The sequence below is a fragment of the Ursus arctos genome, unplaced genomic scaffold, assembly GCF_023065955.2.
Source record: "Ursus arctos isolate Adak ecotype North America unplaced genomic scaffold, UrsArc2.0 scaffold_17, whole genome shotgun sequence".
Classification (NCBI taxonomy): domain Eukaryota; kingdom Metazoa; phylum Chordata; class Mammalia; order Carnivora; family Ursidae; genus Ursus; species Ursus arctos.
Window position 1 is genome coordinate 26,132,155 of NW_026622841.1, and position 25,468 is coordinate 26,157,622.

Here is a 25,468-nt window from a genome sequence, read left to right on the forward strand (position 1 = left end):
CTTCCTGCCCCCTTTTTTAATTCCACGATTCAAACCCGGCGTTTTCCGCTCCACCCCTCCCCCTCTCCACCGCCCGCCTGTCATTCGCCAGCCTGTCCGGGTGTTTGGTCCCCCACCTCCCATCCACAGAACTGAAGGCCAACCTTCGCGCTGCCTTGCTCCGGGCCCGGGAATCGGACGTAGCCCGCCGGGGCAGGGCACCGCTCTGGGCGACCGCGATCCGGAGCCCGACCGGAGGGGGCGGTGCGCCGCGCTCTCGGGTGCACAGGCGGACGGCGCCCGGGCCCCGCTCCCCATTGGTCGTCACCTCGGCGGGGAGGGGCCGCCCCGGGCCCGGGGCACCTGGAGTCGCCTCTCCGCAGGGAAATCGGCGGCTGGCGGGCACGGGCGCCCAGAGGTAAAGGCGTCCGGAGGAAAGGCCCGGGGCCGCGGCCGAGCTCTCTGCGACCGGCTCTGCCCTGTCCGCCGCCCCGGCGCCGGCCACGCTCGGATGCCCCCTGCGCCCGGCCCGCCAGGCGGAAACTTTGCCCCGCCAAGTCCCCCGCCCGCCTAACAGCGCAGAGAGGCGCCTGGTATCGACCGCGCGCCCCGCCGGGGCCCCGAAAACCCGCGCGTGATTGCAGGGGTCCACCGGCGTCCGGCGCCCGCCGCGCCCCGCCGTGCGCGAGCGGCCGCCAGAATGCGCTACGCGGACCCCTCGGCGAACCGGGATTTGTTGGGGAACCGAACTTTACTCTTCATTTTCATCTGCGCCTTTGCCTTGGTGACCTTGCTGCAACAGATCTTGTACGGCAGAAACTACATCAAGAGGTAAGAAAGTCCGAGCTCAGGTGGGGGTGCACGGAGCTCGCGGGCGAGCCCCCTGCTGGTGGCCGCAGCGTCGGCCCGGGCGTCCCGGGGGTGAGTGACCCCGGGATCGGCACTTAGCCGCGAGGACGGCCGCGTTAGGTTTGGGTCATGGCGTTCTGAAGCGCATCTCTCCTCCCAGCGGCAGGGGAGCGCCTGCCCTGAGTGGGCCGGAGGGGCCCGACAACTTTGTTCTCTTGTGAAAATGGGGGACGGGTTGGAATTCCGAGCGGCCACGCTGATGACAAATCCATCTGCATAACCCCGAGGGGCCACAGCGGTCAGATCGGTGTCCCCCAAATCTACAGTGCCATGGCCATTTGGTTGGAGGGGATGCTCCTGGGAGTGGAGGGCTCAAAACCGAATAGGATTACCCTGTGAGTCCAGAACTTTTGTGGGGGCTCTTCGGGGGCGGAGTGACCCCCGCCCTGAGCGCCAGGTTATGTGGGGAGTGGTAGTAGGCTGGGACTGCGACATGGATCGTCAGTTTTCATAAACCAGTAACCACTGGGTGTTTGAAACCCACAACCTGATCCCTCCTGAAACAGATGGTTCTTTCTCATCCTTACAGAGAAGGTCAGAGCTGCAGCAGAAGTTAACTGTCCCCTCGTTGGGCGCTCTTCCCACCCCACCCTATCGAGGCGCCAGCTCTTTTAAGAGAGCAGTAGGAGGTGTCGCAGCCCGGGTCCCTGTGTGTGCAAAAATGCTGGCCGTTTCCTTTTGCTGGCGAGAAGAAAGGCTTCGGGGTACTCTGCCTAGTTGCAGAGCTTGGGGATAACGCTCACCCTAGTATACTCCCACATCAGAGCCTCTTCTGGAAATAGCCGATCTTAGCCGATCTCTCCTTTTGCCTGGAGGTTTGTTCTTTGTGGCAGTTAGGCTACTTCCCCTTCCACTCCCAGAGCTGGGGAGTATGAGGCCCCTTACTGGGGACATTTGTTTTTAGCCTGCCGTGGCCCCTGACCTCCCCAGACAGCATTCTTCCCTGGTGGAAGGCAGCTGATGAGCTTTGCATGGCGCTGGTGGCTTTAAAGGACATTTTCAGAGTCTCCTGGCTTGCTTGGGTCTGCCTCCCCTTCTGGCTCCTTCTGCCCCTCCAAGATAACCCCATTCCAGGACTGCTGGGCCCCAGATGGCCTGCGACAGCCCTGTTGGCCTCCACCCGCTGCACTTCTCCCTCCTCAGCAGGCCGACTCTAGGTTCCTGCCCCCTGTTGGCACCTACTCAACGCTGCTGGGGCTGCTGGGATCCCCGCTGCCCTGCTGTCTTGTCAACAGTGGGAAAACATCAGTGCTCATGCTGAACGCCAGCGCAGCTACTGACTGCTTGCCCTGGCAGGCCCTCCCTGGTCTTGGGTAGATGTGCAAGCCGTCCAGAGTTCAGCAGGCATGCCAGTTGCCCCCCCACCCTCCCTCATACAGAGATCCTGACTCCCTGAACCTCAGATGCCACCTCTCGGGCCTCACTCCAGGGATGTGGGTTAATCTAGTCACACAAGCAAAACTGGCCTCTACTTCATCCTGGAAGAATGCTGTGGGGTCTGTGAAGAAGCAGATGGTGTGGTCCTGGTGTTCAGGAAGCTGGAAATCTCTTGGGGGAAACAAATGACTACAGATGAGATAGTTAAGTAGTCAGTGTTAACTCGTCTAGGGAAGGAGGTACCAATGGGCTGGAGTAGTTAGGGGAGACTGCCTGGAGGAGGTAGAACCTGAGTGGGCCCTTGAAGGAAGGGTGAGATTCAGAGGGGGGGGGAATGTGCACATCCAGACCTGAAGAGTGTGTGAGCAAAGATGCGTGTGTGCAGAGATGGGGCACCACATCCTTTCCCCTCTGCTGTGCTGGGACTGCCCACTCGTGCATTCACCTATCTTATTTCCTATACATACAATCATAGTGAACTGACCTGATGCGATTATTGGTCTGGGTCCTGTCTAGAAACACTCGAGTGTTCCCCAGACAGAGGTCTTGGGACAGCCTCATGAGAATCACCTGCAGGGCCACTGATCTGCAGATGCTTGGGCTCAGAATCGGACTCTCTGGGGATGGATCCAGGACGTGCTTGTTACCAGGACCCTACATGGTTCCTAACAAGCTCCCCCTCCTGCTCTAGACCCGCAGTTCTCAAGGGGGAACAATGTAACCCCAGGCGATATTTGGAAACATTTCTGGTTGTCACAGTGAGAGAGGAGAGTGCTGCTGGTGTCTTATGGGTAGAGGCTGGGGATGCTGCTAGCGCTCCTGCACTGTGTCGTCTGCCTCCCACAGAAAGCGTCACCCAGCCCCAAATATCAGTAGGGCCGAAGTGGAGAAACCCTGCTCTGGACTGAAAGCTCCAGGAGGCAGGCAGTCACTCTGTTTTGGTCCCACCTGCGCCCTTAGCACCAGATCTGGTGCTGGCACATAGGAAGCTCTATAAATACCGGATAATGAAGAAATGATTGAGAGTGGTGTGTGTGTGTATGTGTGTGTGTGCATGCGTGTGTGTGAATGCGCATGTGTCTGTGCACCTGTTGGCCCACATGTGCCCAGGGGAACTGGAAGACACAGTGGGGAAATGGATCTGACTGGTATAAGGGAGAATGTGGAGAATGGGGGCAGTTGTAATGTTGGGCGAGTAGCTTCAGTGAGGTGCTGTGTGGATTGGGAAGGACGGTTGAACTGGGTTCATTCAGTCATTGGGAGCCGCATGTGGGCTTTGAGTAGGGTAATGATATGATAAAAGCCACCAGGAAGGAAGGTTATTTGGGCTTTGTAAGGAGAGGTTGGCAATGGGGAGAGGCTGGGAGGCTCTTGCTACAGCCTGGTCCACAGAGAGGAGAATCTGGCGCAGGAGGCAGAGCCACGTTAGACCTTGGAGGGTTCCTGAAGGCCGCCATTTTTTGCTTCTGTGCCGAGCTGGGTTGATGATATGTTCAGCAAAGCCTCCATTGTTTGCCACCTCGCAAGGAGCTCAGGGGCACAGAGATGACAGGATGTTTCGGTGAGAATTAGGGACGGACTTTGCCAGAAGGGAGTGGGGGATGTGAGGCGGTATGTGTTCTTTCCTTGGACCCCTGGCCTCTGCTTATGCTGTGCAGTGGCCACCTCCGGGGGCGCCCACTGGAGCGAGATCGGGACTCTGGGGGCCCATCTTGCAAACACTTGCAGTGCTCAGGAGGGGAGAAGGTGGGCAGTGCAGATGGCTCAGGGGGCCTAGTGTCTCTGTGGAGGAAGTGCACGCTCTGTGCATTGAGAAGAAAGAGCATGAGACAGAGTTGCGAAGTTTGCCATTGATGTTCTTGGCTTCCTCCTCTCTGACTTGATTGAACACATACTTAATGAAGATTTGCTATATGCTGAACACCACGCTAAGTGCTGAGGACAATGGTGTGCCAGACAGACACAGTCCAGGGTCTCCGGGGAGCTTGCAGTCTATTAGGAAGACAGACAGGCACGTAATACATACATAAGCCAAATCGGAGGTGTGAGCAACGGACTCCAAAAATGAGGAGGGAGCCATAGTGGATCAGGATGGCTTCAAGGTGCATGGAGGCATTTGAAGGGGGTCTTAAAGAAAGGAAAATGATCCGTAGGTATGGGGAAGGAGACGGGGGTGGGGTGGGATGAAAGCAGCTTGAATAAGGATAGCAAACTGCAGGGGAGAGCTAAGTAATTCTGCATAACTCAGATATCACAGCTGTGTACCTGGGGGCAACGTGAGCAGGCAAGGCCTGATTATGGAGAATCAAGTAGGAAATGTGCGAGAAGAAGCAGGTCTGGAGGAAAGAGGGTAACAAATTTGAGGGTGGATCTGTTAGGACACTCGCTGCAAGGAGATCCACATGGAGCTATCTGGCAGCTCCTTGGAAATGAGCTCCAAACTGTGGTTGGAGAAGAGCCAGGTGAGTAATGGAGCTCATTTAGTCACCATCAAAATCAGTGTTTTCCCAACTTTTGTAATTGTTAGCCACAGGAAGAACTGTGTTAGACCCAGGGATCTAGAACGTGCTCGCATGCACTTCCGTCTGAAACAGCCATTTTGCGAAACAGTATTTGGCCTTATTATAAGAAATGTGCTTTAATATTTTCTATTCCACTTCATTTAAAAAATAAATTCAGCCTTAAAAAGGGAGGGAAATCTGATACATAATATGGATGAATCTTTTTTTTCTCAACATGGATGAATCTTGAAGACGTTTTGCTAAAATAAACCAGGCACAAAATGACAGATATTGTATGGTTCTACTTATATGAGGTAACTAGATTAGTCAATTCATAGACACAGAAAATAGAATGGTGGTTGCCAGAGGCTGGAGGTGGGGTGGGAGTTAGCGTTTAATGGGTACAGAGTTTCAGTTGGGGAAGATGAAAAGGTTTTGGAGATGGATAGTAGTGATGGGTGCATAAAAGGTACACTTAATGCCACTGAACTGTAGACTTAAAAATAGTTAAAATGGTAAATTTCTGTTATGTGTATTTTGCCACAGTACAAAAGTTTTAAAAATTCTAGGCGTAAACTACCAAGTTGATTTTATAACTTGTTGGTTTGAAACCCTTAGAAAAACAATGGTCCCCGTGATGAGGTTGAATGAAATCACCTAGGAGATTGCAGAGTGAAGGGTGGTGAAGGTCAGGGCACAAAGGAGAGCCTTGAGGAATGCCTGCATCTAAGGGTCCAGAGAGGAGAGCTGGCTCTGGAAGCTGAGGCTGCAGAGAGGTAGAGGGGAACAGGTGTTAAGGAAACCAAGGGGGTAATGGTGCCAGGCAGAGAGCGGTCGCCTGTGACACACACTGCAGAGGGATCAGGTAGGATAAGACCTACCAGATTTGGCTATATGGGCAAGGACAGTTCTGGGGGCGATGGATCAAAAGAAGGATTTTCTAGAATCGGGAGCATGGAAATTGTACCCTCTTCCTTTAAGCCCTCCACTGCCCCTCCACTGCTCCTTCGCTTGTGCTAAAATCTTCACATAAACTTGCGTCCCTAGAGTGCTGAAGACTAAAAGTACTTACACTTTAACAGAGGGACAGGGAAAGGGCAGTAGTTTTGTTGTTGTTGTTGTTTCTCTTTTAGTTAGAAGGAAAGGTCATTGTAGATTTTTTTTTTTTACAATTCGGTCTCAACCTGCCTTTTAAGCTTAATCTCAGAGGAAGACCAGATAGGCATGGACTTTACGTGTCCTCCTTTTGCGACTTTCAATGAGGCTTTGAAATTCTTCATAAAGAATTTGAACATTGGTAGGCCTATTTCTAGCTACATAGTTTTTACTGCTTTGTAAAAATTTATTTTTAAAAATTATATTTTCTAAGCATTTGTATATAGTATATCTATATATAGTATATACAGTATTTGTATAGCATTTATAGCTGGTATATAGAAATAAATTTGATTTTATTGTGTATTAATTTTATAACCAGCAACCCAGATAATATGTATGTAATGACAATAATTTATCTGTAGAGTCTTCTGGGATTTCTACACATTTATTTTTTTTATCACAACCCTGTACCTTAATTATTTTTCTTGTCTTATTGAGCTAGCTAGGACCTTTGATATAAGGTTCAATAAAAATGTCATAGTGAATATCCTGGCCTTAATCCTGATTTTCTTTTCTTTTTTAACTTTCTTTTTAAATAGCTTTATCCAAATATAATATGCCCATTTAAAGTGTACAGTTAAATCACTTTTGGTATATTCATACCATTGTGCATCCATCACCACAATTGATTTTAGAACATTTTCATTACCCCAAAAAGAAACTGTAGTCCTTAACCATCATCCCCCAGTACTCCCATTTCTCCTAGCTGTAGGGGTGCACACACACACTAGTGTATCTTCTGTCTTCATAGGTTTGTCTGTTCTGGACATTTCATACAGATGGAATCATATGATATGTGGTCCAATATGACTGTCATCTTTCATTAAGCATAACGTTTTCAAGGTTCATCCATGTTACGGCATGTGTCGGTACTCTTTCTTTCTTTCTTTCTTTCTTTCTTTCTTTCTTTTTTTAAGATTATTTGAGAGAAAGAGTGAGCACGTGAACACGAGCCAGGGGAGGGGCAGAGGGGGAGAGAATCTCTAGCAGACTCCGTGCTAAGTGTGGAGCGTGACTTGGGGCTTGATCTCAAGACCCTGAGGTCGTGACCTGAGCCAAAATCAAGAGTTGGCCACCTAACCGACTGAGCCACCCAGATGCCCCAATACTTCGTTTCTTTTTGTTGATGAATAATATTCCATTTATAAATATACCAAATTTTGTCTGTCCGTTCTTCAGCGGTGGAAACCGGGTTCTTGTTTTTGCTATTATGAATAATGCTGTGATGAGTATTTGTGTCCAGGTTTTTGTGTGGACGTGCATTTTCATTTTTATTGGGTATATACCTATGAGTGGAATTGCTGGGTCATATGGTAACTCTATGTTTTACCATTTGAGAAATTGCCAGACTCTTTTCCAAAGTGGTCATGCCATTTTATACTCCCTCCAAGCAGTTCATGAGGGTTCCAATTTTTTCCATATTTTTAAAAACATTCATTATTATCTGTCCTTTTGGTCATAGCCATCTTTGTGGTTTTGAAGTGATATTCCATTGTGGGTTTGATTTTATATTTCTCTGATGACTAATGATGTGGAACATACTTTCATGTGCTTACTGGCCATTTGTATGTTTTCTTTGGAGAAATGTCTGTTCACATCCTTTGCCCATTTAAATTGGAGGATTTGTCTTTTTATGATTGAGTTGTGAGGGTTCTTTATAGCTTCTAAATATAAGTCCCTTATCAGATATATGATTTGCAAAATGTTTCTCTTATTCTAGTGGTTGTCTTTTTACTTTCTTGATGATATCCTTTGAAACTTTTTAGTTTTGATGTATTTTAATTCATATGTATTTTGTTGTTGTTGTTGTTGTTGGTTTCTTGTACTTTAGGTGTTGTTATCTATTAAATCACTGCCTACGTACACTGTCCAGTGTCACAAAGATTTACCCCTGTGTTTTCTTCTAAGAGTTTTATAATTTTAGCTCTTATGTTGAGGTCTTTGCTCCATTTTGAGTTATTTTTTTGTGTATTGTATGGTTAAACCTGATTTTAAGAAGAATTATGGTACAAGTGTCCCCATTGAGTATATCTGCTTAAATTTTTGTTTTTGTTTTTTTGTAGACAACCTCTAAGAGATTAAGACTCCCATGTGGAGTATGCTAACAAGTTTTGTTTACTTGTCTTACCATGTTTGGACATTCATTTTATCAGATGCTTTTTCTACCTCTATTGGGTGATATGCAGTTTTGGCCTTTCATCTTTTGATGTGATAAATTACATTAATAGATGTTAAACTTCTGATTTGGGGGATAAACCCAGTTTGTTCTTGGTGTATTATTTATTTTCTATGATGTGAGATTTTGTTGGCCAGTATTTTTATTTAAGATATTATATCTCATGTTAGTGAATGATACTGGCATGTCATTTTCTTATAGAATGCTGTCTCTGGTCTTAAAACCAGTCTTGTAAAAGGAGTTGGGAATATTCCCTCTTTATTCTGAGGGATGATTTATGCAGGTTTGAGTTCATCTATTCTTTGACAGTTTGGTAGAACTCGCCCGTACGGCCATCCACACCTAACGTTTTCCTTGTGGGAAGACTGTAGGTTACTAATTCCATTTCCTTACTGGTTAAAGATGATTTCTTCGACCACACAGGAGCGGAGGCTGGGCTATTTTGTCCTGCCTCTTGTGGAGAAGACTCTCCTCCAGCCTTGCTCTCTCCTGCGCTTGGAGGGTGCAGATCTGGGCTGCCTGCACGTGGCTGGTGCAGACCTGAGACCTGAGGATATGAAACTGGGTCAAGGAAAAGCACAGCCTGACTCCGAGCTGTATCTGAAGTGTGCATTCGAAGGCTCTCCTCGTATAACCACCCCTCCTTCTGTTCGACCGCCCTGAGAAACAGACACAGCCTAGGAGATGGGACCACAGGGGTAGGAGGGTCAATCCAGGGGCTGGTTCTGGAAGGGGCAGGCGACTTGCAGGGACCTGGTGGAAACGGATGGCCTTCCAGAGAGGAGAAGGGATGTTGAGCTGACCGGCACCAGGGTGTGTGCTGGGCCGGCAGGATGACCTTCTTGTATTGCTGCTCAGAGCAAGCTTGTCTTGAGTGCCTGATGCAGGGCTGGGATTATGGTGAGGGAAGCCTGGAACCCAGGGGACAGGTCTCGAGGAGGCCTCCCTCTCAGGGGTCCACCCTGCACCCGCCTTCAATTTTGGGCCCTGGGAGCCTTGCTTGCTCACTCCAATCCCGACCCTGACCTGCTGTGTGCCCAGGCTGCACTTGGTCTCTGTGTCAGCTGCCTGTCCCTTCCCCAGATGTTCCCCAGATGTTCCCAGTGCTGTCCTCTCACTCTTCTCCCTACCCCTCTCCTGGTCCCATTCTTTTCTTTTTGACATTTGTACTTTTCAGGGAAATTGTACCTCTTAGAGGATTAACATCTCTTCTGTGACTTATCTGGACCCACTTGCTTCTTCTCTAATACCCTCTCATCCAGAATTTCTCAAGTTTAGCCCTTAACCCTATGTGTAGGGACCCCTGCTCCCACCCTACCACACACAGTGAAGGATTCATCAGTAATGATATTAATTATTAACATTTCTTAAGGGTTCATGAGCCAGGCTCTGACCTAAGGAGATAATCCTAAATGAGGATTATTTCATTTAATCCTTACAATAGTCCTGTTAAACAGATACAATCATCCTCATTTAATACTTACTCAGAGAGGTGGGTAACTTGTATAAGGTCACATAGCTTGCAAGACCCTTAAGTGAACCACAAGAGACTATGGAGTCCGGGAAACAAACTGAGGGTTTTGAGGGGGGGGTGGGAGGATGGGCTAGCCCAGTGATGGGTATTAAGGAGGGCACGTATTGCATGGAGCACTGGGTGTTATACCCAAACAATGAATCATGGAACTTTACATCAAAAACTAATGATGTACTGTATGGTGACTAACGTATCATAAAAAAAAAAAAAAAGGGAACACATACAAAAAAAAGAGAGAGAGAGAGAGAGAGAGAGAGAGATGTGTTTTATCCATCTCTGAATTCCCAGGACTCAGCACAGTGCCTGCCATTAATTGCTGAACCAATGGATGAATACCAAGGGAACCTCTAGGGGTGCCTGGGTGGCTCAGGTGATTAAGCATCTGACACTTGATTTTGGCTCAGGTCATGATCTCAAGGTCGTGAGATCGAGACCCACTTCAGGCTCCATGAGTCTGCTTGTCCCTCTCCCTCTGCCCCTCCCCCCAGCTCTCTAAACAAACAAACAAATAAATAAATATCTTTAAAAAAAAAAGAACCCCTAAACTTTTCCTAATAATTGTCAAACATCAATTAAACAGGCACTCAGCTTTGTACTGGGGGGAGAGGGGGTGTTACTAAAGAATTATTAGATATGACACATGTTCTTAAGGAACTTAGAGCATACATAAAGAGACAAATGTGAAAAATACGTAAAACTGTATAAATAGACTTGCAGTTGTGTGGCATAGGTGACGAGGCTCGTAGGTTTCAAAGGAGACAGCAATTGGCTGATGATGAGTAGCCCGGCGGGACCTGATGTGGGCTTTGGAGAGCTAGTGCATTTCAGGGGATGATTCTGGGGGACAGCCTGGGGCGTTGAGGCTGCAGGTTCAGGGATGAAAGTCACAGAAGGCTTTTGAATTTCTTTTTATTCCCTGGTGCTCTGTGAGGTGGATGGCCTCTCTGGTCTCAGTTTTGTATTCTGCAGTGTGAGAGGATGACCAGGAAGGCTGTTCTCTTTCCCAGCTCTGATGAGGGGGGCCGGCCCTTCAGCACAAAGGCTTGGGCCAGGCTTTGCCAGTCCTGTCTGTGAGGGGCCCACAGGTCCTGCAGAGATGGGAGATGGGAGTGAGGCTGGGAAGCCAGGAGATGTGGGTGGGGCACCATGCATTGGGGGTGCCAAGGTTATTGGGAGAATAAAATGCGTTTGTGCTCACTCCAGCCTGAGATTGTACCCGATTGTGTTGTTCCTGTTGAACCTCTGAGCAAAGGAACCCAAGCCTTCCCCGCCTCCCCCAGTACGCCAGTTCTCCACTCTTCCTCAGCCCATCGGGCCGAGGATCAGTATTTCTGGGACCAACACTGCTCTTTCCCCAGATATAAATTACAACCCCCCAGAAGAAAGCTTACAGGACTCAAGCTCCCCCAGTGTTTTCTCTTTCTTACAGTGTCAGGCTGGGGTGCTGTCCTGACACAAGTTCATTACTCTGGGTCCTCTTCCCACCACCAGTGCTTGCAGAGCTGAGTTCCCACCCCTGTGGACGCCCGCCCAGTGCCCTCCAGCTGGTGGAGGTGCCATTCTGCACGTCCAGTCCCAGCCTCATCTTGGTTAAGGTTGATTCATTGGTTCATTCATTCATTCCTTCATTCCTTCATCTGTTTGTTCATCCAGCAGGCATAATTCTCATGCCCTTTCTGTGCCAGCCCTTTGGTGTCCAGTGTAATAGCCACTCGCCACGCGTGGCTATGGAACACTGGGAACATGACTAGTCTAAACTAAGATGTGCCGTAAGTATAAAATACATACGAGATTTCAAAGACATAATATGAAAAAAGATGGAACCTATCCCATTAATTTTTAAATTGATTATATGTTGAAATGACAATATTTTAGATGTGTTAGGTTAAATAAAATATATTATTAAACTTAATTTCACCTTTTTTTTTTTTTTACTTCTTAGAAACCTTTTTATTTTGAGAGTTGTAGATTCACATGTAAGAAATAATATAGAGAGAATCCGCATTCCCTACTCCTGTTTCCCTGGATGGTAACATCTTGCAAAATTATAGTATAATGTTACAACCAGGAAATTCACATTGATCTAATCCATCAAGCTTACTGAGATCACTAGTTTTACATGCACTCATTTGTGTGTCTGTGTGTAGCTCGTTCTATGGAATTTTATGATGTGTTTGATGTATTTTATTTTTATTTTTTTATAATGTGGCTACCAGAACATTCTAGATTACATCTGTGGCTCTTGGTATATTTCTGTTGGATAGTTCTGCTCTAGTCTCTGGTTGCCCAGATGTATGAAACGGGTTTCCTCTCAAGGAGCTCTTAGGAGAGAAGGACCAAGCACTCGTGAGAAGTTCACAAACTCTGCTACGTACTAAGTGCCAAGCGGGCTGGGGTTCTGGGATAGAGACACTCCTAGGACCTTGGACTGTGCAGAAGCCTGTGTCTTAAATGGAGAAAGGAGGGTCCTCATTTGACACAGAGTGGGGGCTTCAATCCCGCCCACCCGGCTCTCTCTTCCTCAACCCCGCCCTCTGCCATGTCCCCTCCGTCCTCTGCAGTCACAGAGGGTACCCCGGTGCCGCAGAGCCAAGCTGGGGAACTGCGGGCCACGGCTGGCTGAGCATCTGAATGGAGTCTCGAAGGAGGAGGAAGGTCTTGCCCTGGAGGATTAGAGAGGGACCCAGTGTGTTGTCTGGTAGGGCAGCTGTAACAGTACCAGGAGCTGGGTGCTTCAGCTGAAGGTTGCTGTCACACAGTTCTGGAGCCTGGACGTCTAAGATGAAGGTGTCAGCAGGGTCGGTGCCTTGTGAGGGCTGTGAGGGAGGCTCTGTTCCATGCCTGTCCCGTCACTTCTGCTGGCCAAGCCTTCCTTGGCTCACTGATCTCTCCCTTCATCTGCACATGGCATTCTCCCTGTGTACATGCCTTTGTCCAAACTCCCCCTTTTTATAAGGACGCACGCATATTGGATTAGGGGCCCACCTTACTTCGGCATGACCTCATCCTAATTTAACTAATTACATCTGCAGTGACCCTATATCACAGGTACTGGGGGTAAGGACTTCAACATAGGAATTTCGGAGGAACACAGTTCCATCCATAAGAATCATAGGAACGAGCAGGAGCAAAGGTGGGTGCAGGAATGAAATGATTGGAGAAGTTCAGCTGGACGGGGTTCCCCAGGTTTGGGGGAGAGTTTGAGCTGCAGACCTCGGAGAATCTGGGACATGTCATAAGACGGAGAAGATAGAATTAGTGGGAGCTCTTAAAAGAGAGTGGAGTGAATGCATGCGTGAGTGTTTGGGGGGACCCCCCGTCCACATCACTCCACTGTCCTGCAAGGAGACAGGGGGTCCCCACTCTGCTCACTGTGGGGACGGGGGTCCTCACTGAGGGCCTTAGTGCTGGAGGACAGCTGGAAGGCTGCGTGTGTACCCCCAGCCCCTCCTCAGCCCGTGCTCCTCCTGCAGCAGCCCCTCTTGGAAGGGGAGGTCTGGAGCACCAGCCCAGAGAGTGCGACGTTTGGATGGGGCCCTGGGGGGCCCAGCTCCTCTGTGCTGCATAGACTGGGGGTGGCAAGGTGGTCTCAGAATTGTACCTGGAGCTTGTCTGGTTTCTCTCTGTGGACCCCTCCCACAGCTGGGTGTCCCCGTGTACACCCCCAACCGCCGTCCCTGCCCTAGCACTGTCAATACTGAGACCCCTGGGCCCTGGCCCAGTGGCTCCTTAGCCAGAGGCCTCTGAAGAGCCATGGATGGTCTTTGAATCCAGGAGCCTCTGTCTGCTCCCAGGGGCCATAGGTTCCAGGCCTGGGGGCTCTCAAGGAGACCAACCCTCTGCCACCTCTGGGCAGTGCCTCTGGGGAGGACAGCCCCCCCTTCCCTCAGGAAGCCCCCACCTCCAGCAGCTTTTCTGTTGCCTCAAATGAGAGTCCCCACAGGTGAACCCTGGGGATGAATCCACTTCCCTTTCCCCCTGAGGTTCTTCTGGGGCGAATGTTACCATCCGGCTCTTCACAGAGAAATACTGTGAGTCACTAGTGAGTCAGGAGTGGGGACGGGTAAGGGAGCATGTGAAACCTGGTAATTATGCCCATTAATCCCACTGAAAAGGCTTCCCAGCTGGCAGGCACTTCCGCTTGGATCTGGGTGGGAAAGTCCTGGCACCTTCTCGGAGAGGCCTTTTCTGACCAGCTCCTTCTTGTAGACCCAGAGGGGTGGGAGGTGGGGGAGGGCCTAGCACTCGCAGACTCCCCGGTGCCCCAGCGGAGTTCTTGACTTAGAAGATGACATGGTCCCACCTCCCTCTTAGATGGCTTTGATGGCGCAGCTCCTCTGAGCCCATGCCCTGTCACCTGTCACCTGCCCAGGCTCAGTCAGCCCCAATGGCACAAACCCTCTTGCCAGCCCCAGAAGAAGCCATCACACCCCCCACAGGTGCCAGTGCTCTCCTGGAACATTCTTCCTCAGGAGCCACCTGCTGCCTCATCACCCACTTCCTGTCCTGCTCCATGTCACCTTCTTGGAGAGGCCGCCCGGCCACCCAGTGTAGACTAGCACCCCTCACCACCCCAAACTCCTTATCCCCCTCGCTGCCCACAGCTCTTGTCAGCATCTGACACACTACACATTGTGTCGCCTGTTAGTTTATTGTCATCGTATCCGTCTCTCTCTGGTAGCGATTCAGTGTCATTAGGGCAGAGCTTTTTAAAGTTGGTTCATTATTGTACCCCAGCCACCCAGCCTGGCAGGACTGTTCGATAAATATAGAATAATATAATAAATATTTGAAATATATCTACATATAAAATAAAAATAGCTTGAAGATGAAGGAAAAATATCCTCAGTCAGCTGTGGGGTACGACACACGCAACTTGCTGATGAATGATGGAAAAGTGGTTGTAACTTTTATTTTATGAACTTGGTGTGAAAGGAAGAGTTCATTTCCTTTTCTTCTTTTAATTGAGCCTTTTCCACCACCTGGTGGGAAACTGAGTCTGTCATCCTTGAGGGGCCTTCCATCCACCCTCCACCCACCCCCACGCCAGGTTTGTGTGGAACAAAGCAGTTGGGGGCTCCCAGGACCACCCTGGCCTTGGTCAGTCTGCTCACTGCTCTCTGGAGGCTCCTGGAGCCCTGGGTCCAGCCTCTGGGGGGTGCCTCGAGCTGTGGTCTTTCTGAGGCCCCGCCGTCTGTTTAGAGGGGGATGTGGTGGGGGAACCCCAAAGCCAGGAAGCAGGCTTCCTGGACTTGAGGCGTCTTCTTCCAGCCACCCCTCCTAGACCAGAAGGCCGTGCCCTCCCCTCCTGGCCGCCTCGCACAGTTTCTCCAGGGAGCTGGGAAGCTTTCAGCCCCCACAACCCACAGGGCCCTAAAGTAAGAGGATAAAAAGCCCAGCTCCCTTCTTGGAATGGGAGAGGGAATAAATAATTCAAGATAATCCTCCCACGAAAATTAAGTACTGATGTTTTCTGAATGACTTTCTTCTTTTATTACTTTTTCTACATGGAGTTAACTCACGGTTAGCAGGTCAGGCATTTACATTCCTGCTGCTTGCTTTGCCAGTGGGGGGGGGGGGGAGGGGTAGTCACGGGCTCTGGGAACCACACTACCCTGGGCTTCCTCCATGGGTGCCCCTCGTGGTGGTGAGCTTGGCTGTTGTGCATGAGGCCAGAGACAGGGTGGCTGAGCCAGCCTCCAGGACGGAAGACCCTCGGGTGCGCTGCAGGCAGCAGACTCCTGGGACGGGACCCAGGACATCGGTGGCACGAGGACTGAAGTGGGAGTCACGACTCCTCTGAGCTCCGGGTCGAGCTTTGTCACCAGCTGGCTGAGAGGTCACTTCTGACACTGTGCCTCGGTGTCCTGAGCTGTGACAGATAATGCACGCTGTCTCCCTCCGTGGACAGGGGCCTCCAGGGGTGGAGGGGATCCCCAGATTGCATCCAGCATGCAACATGGCGTATTTTGGTCTGCACGGTGTTTCCACTTGGACAGCACTTAAACACTGGGGCAACCTAGCCTCCCACGGAGGGAGCTGGGTGGGTATCAGGGAGACAGCTCAACTCCATGGTACTTTGGTCAAGGACTCTGGAGACATCCGAGACAGCTCTCCTCGCCTGAAAGATGGGAACAGAGAGTCATGAGGATTTGCCTAAGGTCCCTTGGCTTATTAGTAGCGGATCCGGGTTGGCCAGACAGCAGCTCCGACAACCATCACTGTCCCGTCTCCTCAGCTTAGAGGCTATTTATTATCAAGGGTTTTATTAAAAATTTGTTTCTCCTTTCATTTGTTTGTATTCCCCTGAGTTTTCCCCCTTTTTTGCTGTTTGTTCTCTGACTTTGAGGTTAAAGCTTTTCTCGCATGCTGTTTGGTGGCCTTTCATTGCCTGTTCATATCTCAGGGCAAGCCAGTCTCCAGAAGGTTCACTGGAGCTCTGCCAGGTGGGCATGGTCTTAGGACAGGGGTTCTCAGCTGGGGGGATTTGGCCCCCCCAGGGGATGCTTGGCAAGCTCTGGAGACATTTTCAGTCATCCCAGTGGGAGGGTGGGGGATGAGGTGCTCCTGGCATCTAGAGGGTAGAGACTGAGGGGTGCAGCTCAGCACCCAGCAAGGCACAGGACAGCCCGACCACACAGAATGACCCAGCCCCAAATGTCAGCAGTGCCAGGTGGAGAACCCCTGTGCTAGCGTGATCAGGTGACACAGCCCAGTTCCTCCATAACCCCCTACGTGCTTTGTTTTTCTTGAACTGGTCTGGTTCCCTCCAATCCACCTTCGGCCCCTGTGAGGCAGGGTGTGGGGTGGGTGGGTTGCAGATTGGTGTCTCTGTGTACGAGGAAAACTGCAGAACTCCTGTGGGTCAGCTCCCCAGAGCACAGCCTCCTGCCATCTGTGGGGCAGGCAGGTTCCATGTCCACACTGCAGGGGCTTAAGGAGGGGAGCCGGTGTTGGGGGGGGGTGTGTCCAGCTGCCCCTCATACAAACCCGAGCCAGTCCTCCCACTTTCAGCCCCACTCTTTCAGCTCCTGCCCTCAGTGGCCCTGGACCCCCAATTTCAGAGCCTTCTTGAGCTGTGCACAGGGAATAGATTGGCTCCCCATAGACAGTTGGGGCTCCACTCTTTCCGGTCTAGGGGAATTAATTACCCATCTGCTTGTCATCTTCCACGGCGTTGTCGCTGGCCCCCCTCCATCTCCTCGTCTCCATGCTCACATCCTTATTTATTCCTTTGCTATCATTTTGGTCAGGGGTGGGGAGGGAGCAGAGATGACCATGGGTGTTGAGTCCCTCATCTTAAACCAGGAGGTGTATCCTTATGCTCTGGAGAGCTGGATTTCATTAAAAGCTTTGCAGTGTGGCCTCTGAGGATGACAACGTGCTGGTTTAAGTCTCTGGAGGTGGGGGTGGAGGAACGCGCCACATAGGAGGTGGCCAAGCTCTATGACCTTGACCTCGCTAAGCCTCAGTTTCCCTGCATTTATAGTGCGCAGCCTCAGCTCTGCTGGTAGAGGTGGCAGGAGGCGATGGATGTAAGTGAGCAGGGAACACGGTACCGGGCTGTGGTTTAGTATCGCCATCCTCATGGGTGGGCATCACCGACATGTCACTCGGCACAACGACTGAAAGAGGCTCTGTGGTTAGGTGGGTTTAAGCCAGCATGTGAGTGTTGAGTACCGACTGCCTCGTTTTCTTGCCAGAGGCCTCCAGTTTGGTTGGCAGAGTGGCGACCAGCTGGCCAATTGGACGGGGCTCTTTAATGTCACGGACGACCCAGCAGTGCAGAGCGGCAGTGACTCCAGCTCCAGGTACAGACCCCCGGCGAATGACCAGGGAGGGGGGAGCCCATCCTGAGGCGGCCTCATACCCCTGCCCCGTGGCCCACCCCCAGAGCTACCCTCGGAGAAGAAGCAGGCTCGGCACAGTAGCTCAAAGCTCACTGCGTTTTGGCATCCCGCCTTGTCTCCTCTGACACGAGGGGTAAGGGCTGGGAACAACCCCAGCAAAGCAGGCACTCACTGGGCCCTCTCGGTCAGGGAGGGGGAGCTGGAAGGGGTGCGGAGTCTGGGTCTCAAGCTTTCCCTTGGGGGCTTTCGCTCCGTCCCTGCTGCAAGGCTTTCGGGTGTCAGCCGGAAGGGGTGCGGAGTCTGGGTCTCAAGCTTTCCCTTGGGGGCTTTCGCTCCGTCCCTGCTGCAAGGCTTTCGGGTGTCAGCCCGCAGGTGTGTGTAGGTTTGTGTGCGGGGGGGGGGGGGGGCATCGGGTGGGCGTCGGGCATGGGCTCTGCTCCTCGGACGTCCCACGGTATGGGCAGTTCCTATTCTGCCGCTAGGCAGGGCTGACCTTGGCTGAGGAAGGACCATTCCCATCAAGATGGTGCTAAGATTTGACATTCATACCATCACGTGGTTCTTCCTTCCCGCTCTGCTGTCGTGTTGGGTGTGAAATCAGTAACGAGGGGCACTCTGTACACTCAGGAGCCGGGCACTCGTTGAATGCATGAAATGCAGCACACTCTGGTGGGGGGCACTCACGGCAGGGAGGGCGTCATGGGGAAGTCCTGCAGACAAGGCAGAGTGCTTTCTCTGGGTGTTCCTGGAACTTGCCAGCTAAGGGTTTCCAGGGGCCAATTAAGTTGCTTGGTCCCTTAATTTTTGCGTTTCTAAGTACGCGCTCTCAGGTCTGTTTCCCTGGGAAAGAGCCCTGAGTTTTTTGCTGTTGTTAGTTTTGACACCAAAACATTAAATTGACCCCACAGAGGAGAAGTAATGGGTTTTTTCAGGGACTCTCCCCACCCCTGATATGTATGATTCTGTTGATGGCTTTGAAAAAGTAAAGATGTGGTTCCAATGTCAGAAGAATATGAGCGGGGGCAGTGTTCACAGACAGGCCTTAGGGTGTGGCCAGCCTCAGGGACCTGGGTCTTCTTCTGGCTAGTTCTTTCCATATACGTGTGGTAGTGCTCCGGCCAGCCGCTGGGCCCCTGGGATGTTACCCAGTGAGAGCGGGGCGCCCAGAGCTGTCCCTTCTAGGTGTTGAACCTCCAGAGTTGGCCTTTCTGCTGCGTGACTCGCCCACTCAGATGGGGGTGGTCTAGGTAAGTCCGCAGCTGTCTGCCTTCCTGGGAAGAGCTCTTTGAAGAACTCGCTGAGAGGTTTAGTTAGAAGATGCCAGTCAACTGAGCAAGATGGGACAGGCCCCTGGGAGCCATCTCTAGGGGGAGACCCCAGCAAGGGCTCTACTTGCACCTTTCCCTGTTGCCGGCAGCCTTTCCCTCTCCTCCTCTCTCTGGAGGATTTTGTTGCTGATTTCTCTGCCTCTCTGCCCGACCTCTTCTCCCCTCTTTCTTCCTGCTACCCTTTATTGCTCCCTAGTTCCTACTTCCCTCCCACCTCCGTTCTTCACTACTCCCTGCTTCACCTCCCCTCCCTTTTATTTTCTCCCCTCCCCAGTGACTCTGGACAGCCCTCCCCCTTGCCTGTCACCCAGGATCCTCCAGGGTCGGAGCCACCGCTGGCTTCTAACCATTTGGTTTTAGAACTAAGGCGCCCCTTCTTCAGCCTGCTCCCCAGTTGAGTTGACTTCCTTCTGGAGAGCTGCCATTTGACCCAGAGCCCCCTTAGTCATGGAATACATGTGAGGAGCACATAGCCCAGCTTCTTCTGGGACAATTCCAATGTCAGATGGCAATTTCTGGTTGGCCCCCCAAAGTGCTATTACATATGTGAGAAACCATAATATGTATAGTTCCCATGTGTGGGAAATAATGGTCAATGTAATCAGAACCGAACCGTATGTTGGAGATGGTTTTTACCCCGGCGTAGGACTAGCTTCTGTCCTCTTCATCACGGGTAGGTCAGCTCCTGGCAGCAGATTTGCCGGGCCTGGGGGTGGGGGCGGGTTCCATGCCACTGTGGAGACTGCTCTTTGGGGTGAAAGCACATCGTCCCGGTAAACAGCTCTCCCCGTCTGGAATATGTGGCACACTTTGTGGCATTACTCCCCTGCTGACTAATTCAGTGCGTGCCGTATTTTGCTCTCTATAGTTGTGTGGTGTGTCGTGGTGTGGTAAAGCGTGTTATTTATTATTAACACGGTTGGAAGGGAAGTCAGGTACCGTATATAACCAGAGGATAAAGAGAGGCAGAAAAAGCAAATGACTCATAAATTGTATATTTAAACAGGAGCCACGGGAGAAGGAACAGGTCCAAGCGATCGGTCTGGAAAACTCCAAATAAGACCACAAAGAAAATCCAGGCCAGAGGGTGCTCAGAATGGCTGCGGTCAGGTCTTCCCATTGGACACGAGCTAGGGGAAGTCCAGGCCGAATTCGAAAGTGTGTGAGTTATAAAAAAACGTCGGTATATAGCTTTATTAATTTCAAGTGCGGGTCTAAAAGTGTCCCATGAGAGTCCTCGGGGGAACTAGTTGTTTTAGGGAGCAGGTAGGAATCATTCTGAAGCAGCAAATGCTGCTGTTTAAGCGGGCGGCTTGAACGAGCGGGAAGGGCTTTGAAGACAGTGCTCATCGTGGTCGGGTTCTGTCTGTGTTTCTGTCTCCCGCAGGAGGCAGTGACTGTGCTCCTTCCCCTTCGAACCCTCAGCGCCCGCTCTGGCACCTAGCATGTGGAAGGAGCTCGGTACATGTTAATGGAATAAAAGAATGAATTAAGCAGGCACATAGTAAAGGCTGTTGGTTAAAAAAAAAAAAAAAGCAAACTTACATTTCAGGGTTCCCGAATTCTCCCTTAGAGATGTATTCCTTTGAATAAATCCGTCTCTGGCACTGTTTTTGGAAATTAATCCCCAGAGGGGAAACACTTTGAATCATAAACTCCTTCGTGGTTCGGAATGATCAGAGAACATTCTCTGGAGAAGAGCAGGTAGTAGGACCATGCGAGCCTTCTGGGCAGCTGGGTGGGGAAAGGGAGCCTGTGAGAGGGGGAGGGGGCTGGCTCAGAAGGAGAGGGAAGGCAGTGAAGGCAGACTATACACTCCTGTAATAACGGACTGAGAAGCGCTCCCAGACGCCGCCCACAGAGCATCAGTGCAGTTCTGGAAGGGTAGATGAGCAGGTGGGGAGAGCCGGTGTCCTCCTCGGCCAGCTCAGTGCCTCCAGCCCTCTGTCTGGGCCCCACTGTCTGCCTTCGCAGGGACGGCCCAGAGGGCAGGGGGAGGCAGTAGCGCCCCTGGCGGTCATGGTCCTGCAGGCTGGGCAGTGTTGTATTCACGGCCTGAGCATGTCCCGGGGATAGGTCCGAGTCAGAGGGGCTGAGGGCAGGTGCTCCAGGAGTCCCCCCGGGTGCTGACTCTGAGCCAGGCCTGTAGCCACAGCACAAAGGGCTTCACTCAGCTTCTGCCACCTGGACCCTGCTCCACATCAAGTTCTTATCATCCTGCCAGTATCACCTCCCACTCCACCTCCTCCTTGAAGCCTTCCTGGGCAGCCCCCTCAGCTGTACATTCTGTGAGAAGTGTCTGCACGGAGGGCTGTTTCTGTCATTTCACACACGGTCAGCTCTCCAGCAAGCGCACATGAACTGCCCCGTGTTCGCTGAGGCATTCCCCAGACCCCGAGGACTGGCCTGGGCCACCTGTGCAGGCATCTCCAGGGCCCTGCAGACCCTCCAGCTCCAGACACAGCCCCCAGGCGGCCTGGCTGGTCGGTCTCATGAGCCCCTCTCCCGGATTCTGTACAGCCTCGGCCCTCCTGGACTGTGATGGGACAGCAAGAGGTGGTGGGCAGACAATCGTCTCTGATGTCTGGGGCAGAGCTGGCCCAGGCTGCTGTCCATCCAAGCTGCCCGCTCCTGGGACAGCATTCTGCCCGTGTTGCTGGGCTTCCAGGCTGGGGTGCAGGGGACTTCTTGGGGGGGAGATAGCACCAGCTGTGGGAGAAAAGGGCCAGCCCCAAACTGATGACTCGGGAGACTCTGGGACACAGAAGAGTGAGCTGGGCGAGGGTCCAGGGCCCGGGCCGGAGCCCTTCACTCCGGGCTGCAATCTGCGTGTGTGTCTAGCAGGGCCTGTGCAATGTGGGCTTTGGGATGGTCCTAGTTCAGAGCTGCGATTCAATTCAGCATTTTATTTTGCTGTATTCTGTTGTTCCCTAATTGTTTCAAGATGGTGTATAATTAGGTAATAAGTTGCGTGGCACAGACGGTGAGTGTGCTGAGAGCTCAGCATGGAGGTCAGAGGTGCTTCCGTGCAGGGGCAGGACTCGGCTGGGATCTCGGCAGGCGATGGCCACGGCCAAGTGCTGTAAGGGTGTCATGACTGTGTGCCAGGCGCTGTGCTGGGCGCCTGCACCTGTTCCTGCACTCAATCCTCATCCTCCAGTGTTTGAGATGGGTCTTGTCATTGCCCTCATTTTCCAGATGAGGAAACTGAGTCACCGCTTAGGGGTGGTGGCCGACGGAGCTGGCACACACCACATCCTCCGTTCCAGAGTCTCGGGACTGAGAGGCCGTGCTAGGCAGAGGACTTCTTCTTCCTGGGCTGTGGGCAGGTCCGCCTGGGGAGGGTTGGGTGTCCTGCTCCATCTTTAGGGTCTCTCATCTCCACACCCCTCCATCTTCTGTGTCATTCTCCTACCCCACCCCCCACCGTGCTTAGTGCTTTCTTGATTGTTGTCCCTGACAAGTGCTTCCTTCTACCTGCTCCTGGATGTTCCACATTTCAGCGAGGAGCCGTTGGGGGCAAGGCTACCGCAGGGGAAAGAATTGTCCGTGCTGGGCTTGCAGGTGTGGTAACTGTTGAGGGCTGGCCCCTGTGCATCTGACTTGTGGGTGCGAGCTGGCTGAGATGAGCCTCTGTGGTCAATTTTTAAGTCTGTGGGCAAGGATAAAAATAAATAAATAAAAAGAGGGATGGAGATCTCGGGCTCCATCCAACGGGGCAGAATTTGGAGGATCAGGTTTGGCAGAGTGTTCTGGGCTGCATGCTGGGAAAGCAAAACAAAGATGCTGCAGCTTCCCCATCTCCTCCCACGTACCTGACGGGGGCCTCTGGTGGCCAACAGGCAGGAGGCTGTCTGTGGAGGCTGGTCCAGTGGTCTTATCCCATGAGTCCCCCTGGCCCACGAGCTTTGCGGCCCTTGGTTGAGTCTGATTGAATCTCTTGGACAAATAACCACTTAGCTGAATGGTTCTGTGCCCCCGTTTCCCATCTGGCAAGCGCCCGCCTTGCTCAGTCACTAGTGGGGTCCCCGGAGAGGACCTTCTAGGTAGAGCCAGGCCCAGCTTTGCCCCGACTCACGGCTGGGTATGAGGACTTTCCTCTCTGGGCCTCATTTCCAGATCAGGTGACCAAGGGTGCCTGCCAGGGCCTCGCCGCAGGTCAGCTCCCAGAATGGAAAGAAAAAGGGGGCTGGGGTCAGGCCAGAGGACCCAGCATCCACCTGATAAGCAGTTTAGGGGGTGCCCAGAGGGTGAGGTACACGCGGCTGCCCCAGTTTTCCTCTCTGTGTAGCCATGCATAGCCTGTACCCCCTACATCGAGAGCCATAAAGATTGTGCTGGGAAGGGGGCGATGGGGTGCACAGAGGCTGTCCTCCCCACGCAGGCCTCCTCACGTGGAATGTAGACCTTCCCTCCCTCACCCTCCACTGGGGCCTCCAGAGCCTCAGAGAACACTGGGTGTGTTCCTTCTAACTCCTTCTAACGTTCTTCCCACGCTGGGGGAAACGCCATTCCTCCCACCTCAGCCGGAACCGAGTCTTCACGCACTCCCTGTCCTGGTGCGGGCGCGCACGGCCACAAAGGAGCACAGGTCCGGGGGGCTATAAGCAACGGCCTGTCTCTGACAGTTCTGGAGGCTGCATGCTGGAGATCGGTGCCAGCACAGTTGGGTTCTGGTGGGAGCCCACTCTGGTGTGCACATGTCCTCGTCTTGTGGTGCCCTCATGCGGTGGGAAGAGGGCGGGGGAGCTCGCTGCGGTCCCTTTTATAAAGACCCTTGTCCCATTCATGAAAGCTGTACCCTCATGACCTAATTACCTCCCAAAGTCCTCACCTCCGAATACCATCTCTTGGGGGTTAGGATTTCAGCATGTGAATTTCGGGGGGACACAGACATTCAGTCCACGGCACCCAGCACTCACCACACAGACCTCCGCCGTCTCCATCCCCAGCACCTCCCACTTCTGTTCTCACCTCAACCCATGCCAGTGGGGCTCGTGCCTCCCCTCTCCCCTGAATCTGCTCGTCAGGGTCGCCGGTGACCGCCTCGTTGCTAGGTCAGGGGGACCTTCTCTTCTCTCCTCTTCCTTGGCATCTATTAGCTCTGGACAGAGCTGACCCTCCGTCCTGGAAATGCTCTCTGCTCCTGGCTTTGGGCTCTCTGGATTTTCCTCGTTCCCACGACTCTCCTTCTCAGACTCCTTTGGTGGCCCGTCTCCCCTGCCACCATCCGAGTGACTGTCAGAGCTGACCACAGGCTTGCCCTCTGCCCTCCGCCCTCCCCTGAGGTCTCGCTACGCCCTTTGTCCCTTGACTCTGGAACATATACGTCTGGCCCTGACCTCTGCACTGGGCTGCAGACGTGTGACTCTGACTGCCTACCTGTGATCTCCTCTTGAATGTCCAAGAGTCCCAGCAAGCTTCATGTGGCTCGAGAATCTTTGAATCAGACCCACACTGCTCATCTCACCTATGCAGTCTTGCCATCAGCACATCCTGCTGGTTCTATCCCTAACCCGTGTCCTGCTCTGTCTCCTTCTCGCACCTCTTTGCCGCCACTTGGCACAATCCACCCTCTCACACTGCAGCGGTCCCGTCGGCCTGTCTGCTCTGGCTGGACAGCGCGGCCTCCCTACAGCGGCCAGAGGGAACTTTCACATCAGGCCATGCTGTTCCTCTGCTTCAGCGTGCTGCTGTATCGAGCGGAACCCAAGCCCAGCTCGACCCAGTGCCGCTCGCCCCCGGGGCCTCAATTCCTCTCACCGCCCACCACGCCCACAGCCCAGTCCCTGCCGCCCGTTGGCTTTGTCCGGCCTCAGAGTGTTTGTACTTACTTGCCCTTCCCTCTCTAGAATGCTCTTCTTGCACCCCTGCTGAAGGCTCCACCTCTCTTAGTCCAGAGAGGACTTCCTTGACCTCCTACCACCCTTCCAGGTACCCCCCAGCCCCCTCGCCTGCTTTACTTTTATAGCGCTCATCCCTTCCTGGCCCTATGTTGCATTCGTATTTCATTTGTCTCCCGTGCTGAAGTCCATGCAGTGGGGGTTTTATCTGGCCTGGTCATCACAGCATCCTGGCCTAAACCAGTACCTGGCATATAGTGGTGGGTCAGCAAATCTTCGGTGAGTGGAAGAGGAGAAGAGCCATCCATTGAGGGGCCTGGCCTGGCAATGGGGGTGTTGTGCAGAGTGTAGTGTAATAAGGGCTGAGCTGGAGTGTGCTGGGGGCTGTGGGCGCAGAGAGGGAAGGTAGGGAAGGCTCTGACGCAGATGGCAACTAGCAAGACACAGTGAGGAAGAGTGTTCCAGACGGAGACACCCCCCAGGGAGAAAGAGGACTGACACATGCCCCTTGTGCTGAGAGGGAGAGAAGGGCCCCCGAGGGAGCAGAAGTGACCAGTTGGGTGGGAGGTGAAGGACGAGGAGGTCAGGAGGATGCCGTTTGTGGCATGGGTCCCTGGGGGCAGGCTGGTGAAGCGTGACAGGAGCCGCAGATGACCGGAGCTAGTTCAGACACCTGGAGGTGGGCTGGATTTAACACAGGGGAGTTTTTCCGGGCTCCCTGGTCCGGCCCAGAAGGGAAGGCCACCGCACATGTCCTCTTGCGTGGGATGTCTAGACACTGGATCTGGGGCCCCTGCAGAACCGCTGGCTGCA

The 25,468-nt window shown here is 52.4% G+C and overlaps 1 protein-coding gene across 3 annotated transcripts in view; it reads left to right on the forward strand.

Annotated features, from left to right (window-relative positions):
• Window positions 1-325: 325 nt before the first annotated feature.
• ST8SIA5 (ST8 alpha-N-acetyl-neuraminide alpha-2,8-sialyltransferase 5) overlaps window positions 326-25,468 on the forward strand; it is a 56,620-nt gene continuing 31,477 nt past the window's right edge. The window contains exons 1-2 of one of the 3 annotated variants that reach the window (XM_026496249.4): window positions 326-810; window positions 17,338-17,445. In XM_026496249.4, the coding sequence (XP_026352034.1) occupies window positions 680-810; window positions 17,338-17,445 (239 nt within the window). In that variant the 5' untranslated portion in view covers window positions 326-679. Of the gene's footprint in view, window positions 811-17,337; window positions 17,446-25,468 lie in introns of those variants that run through there. The other 2 variants (XM_026496250.4, XM_026496252.4) reach the window with 2 other exon arrangements.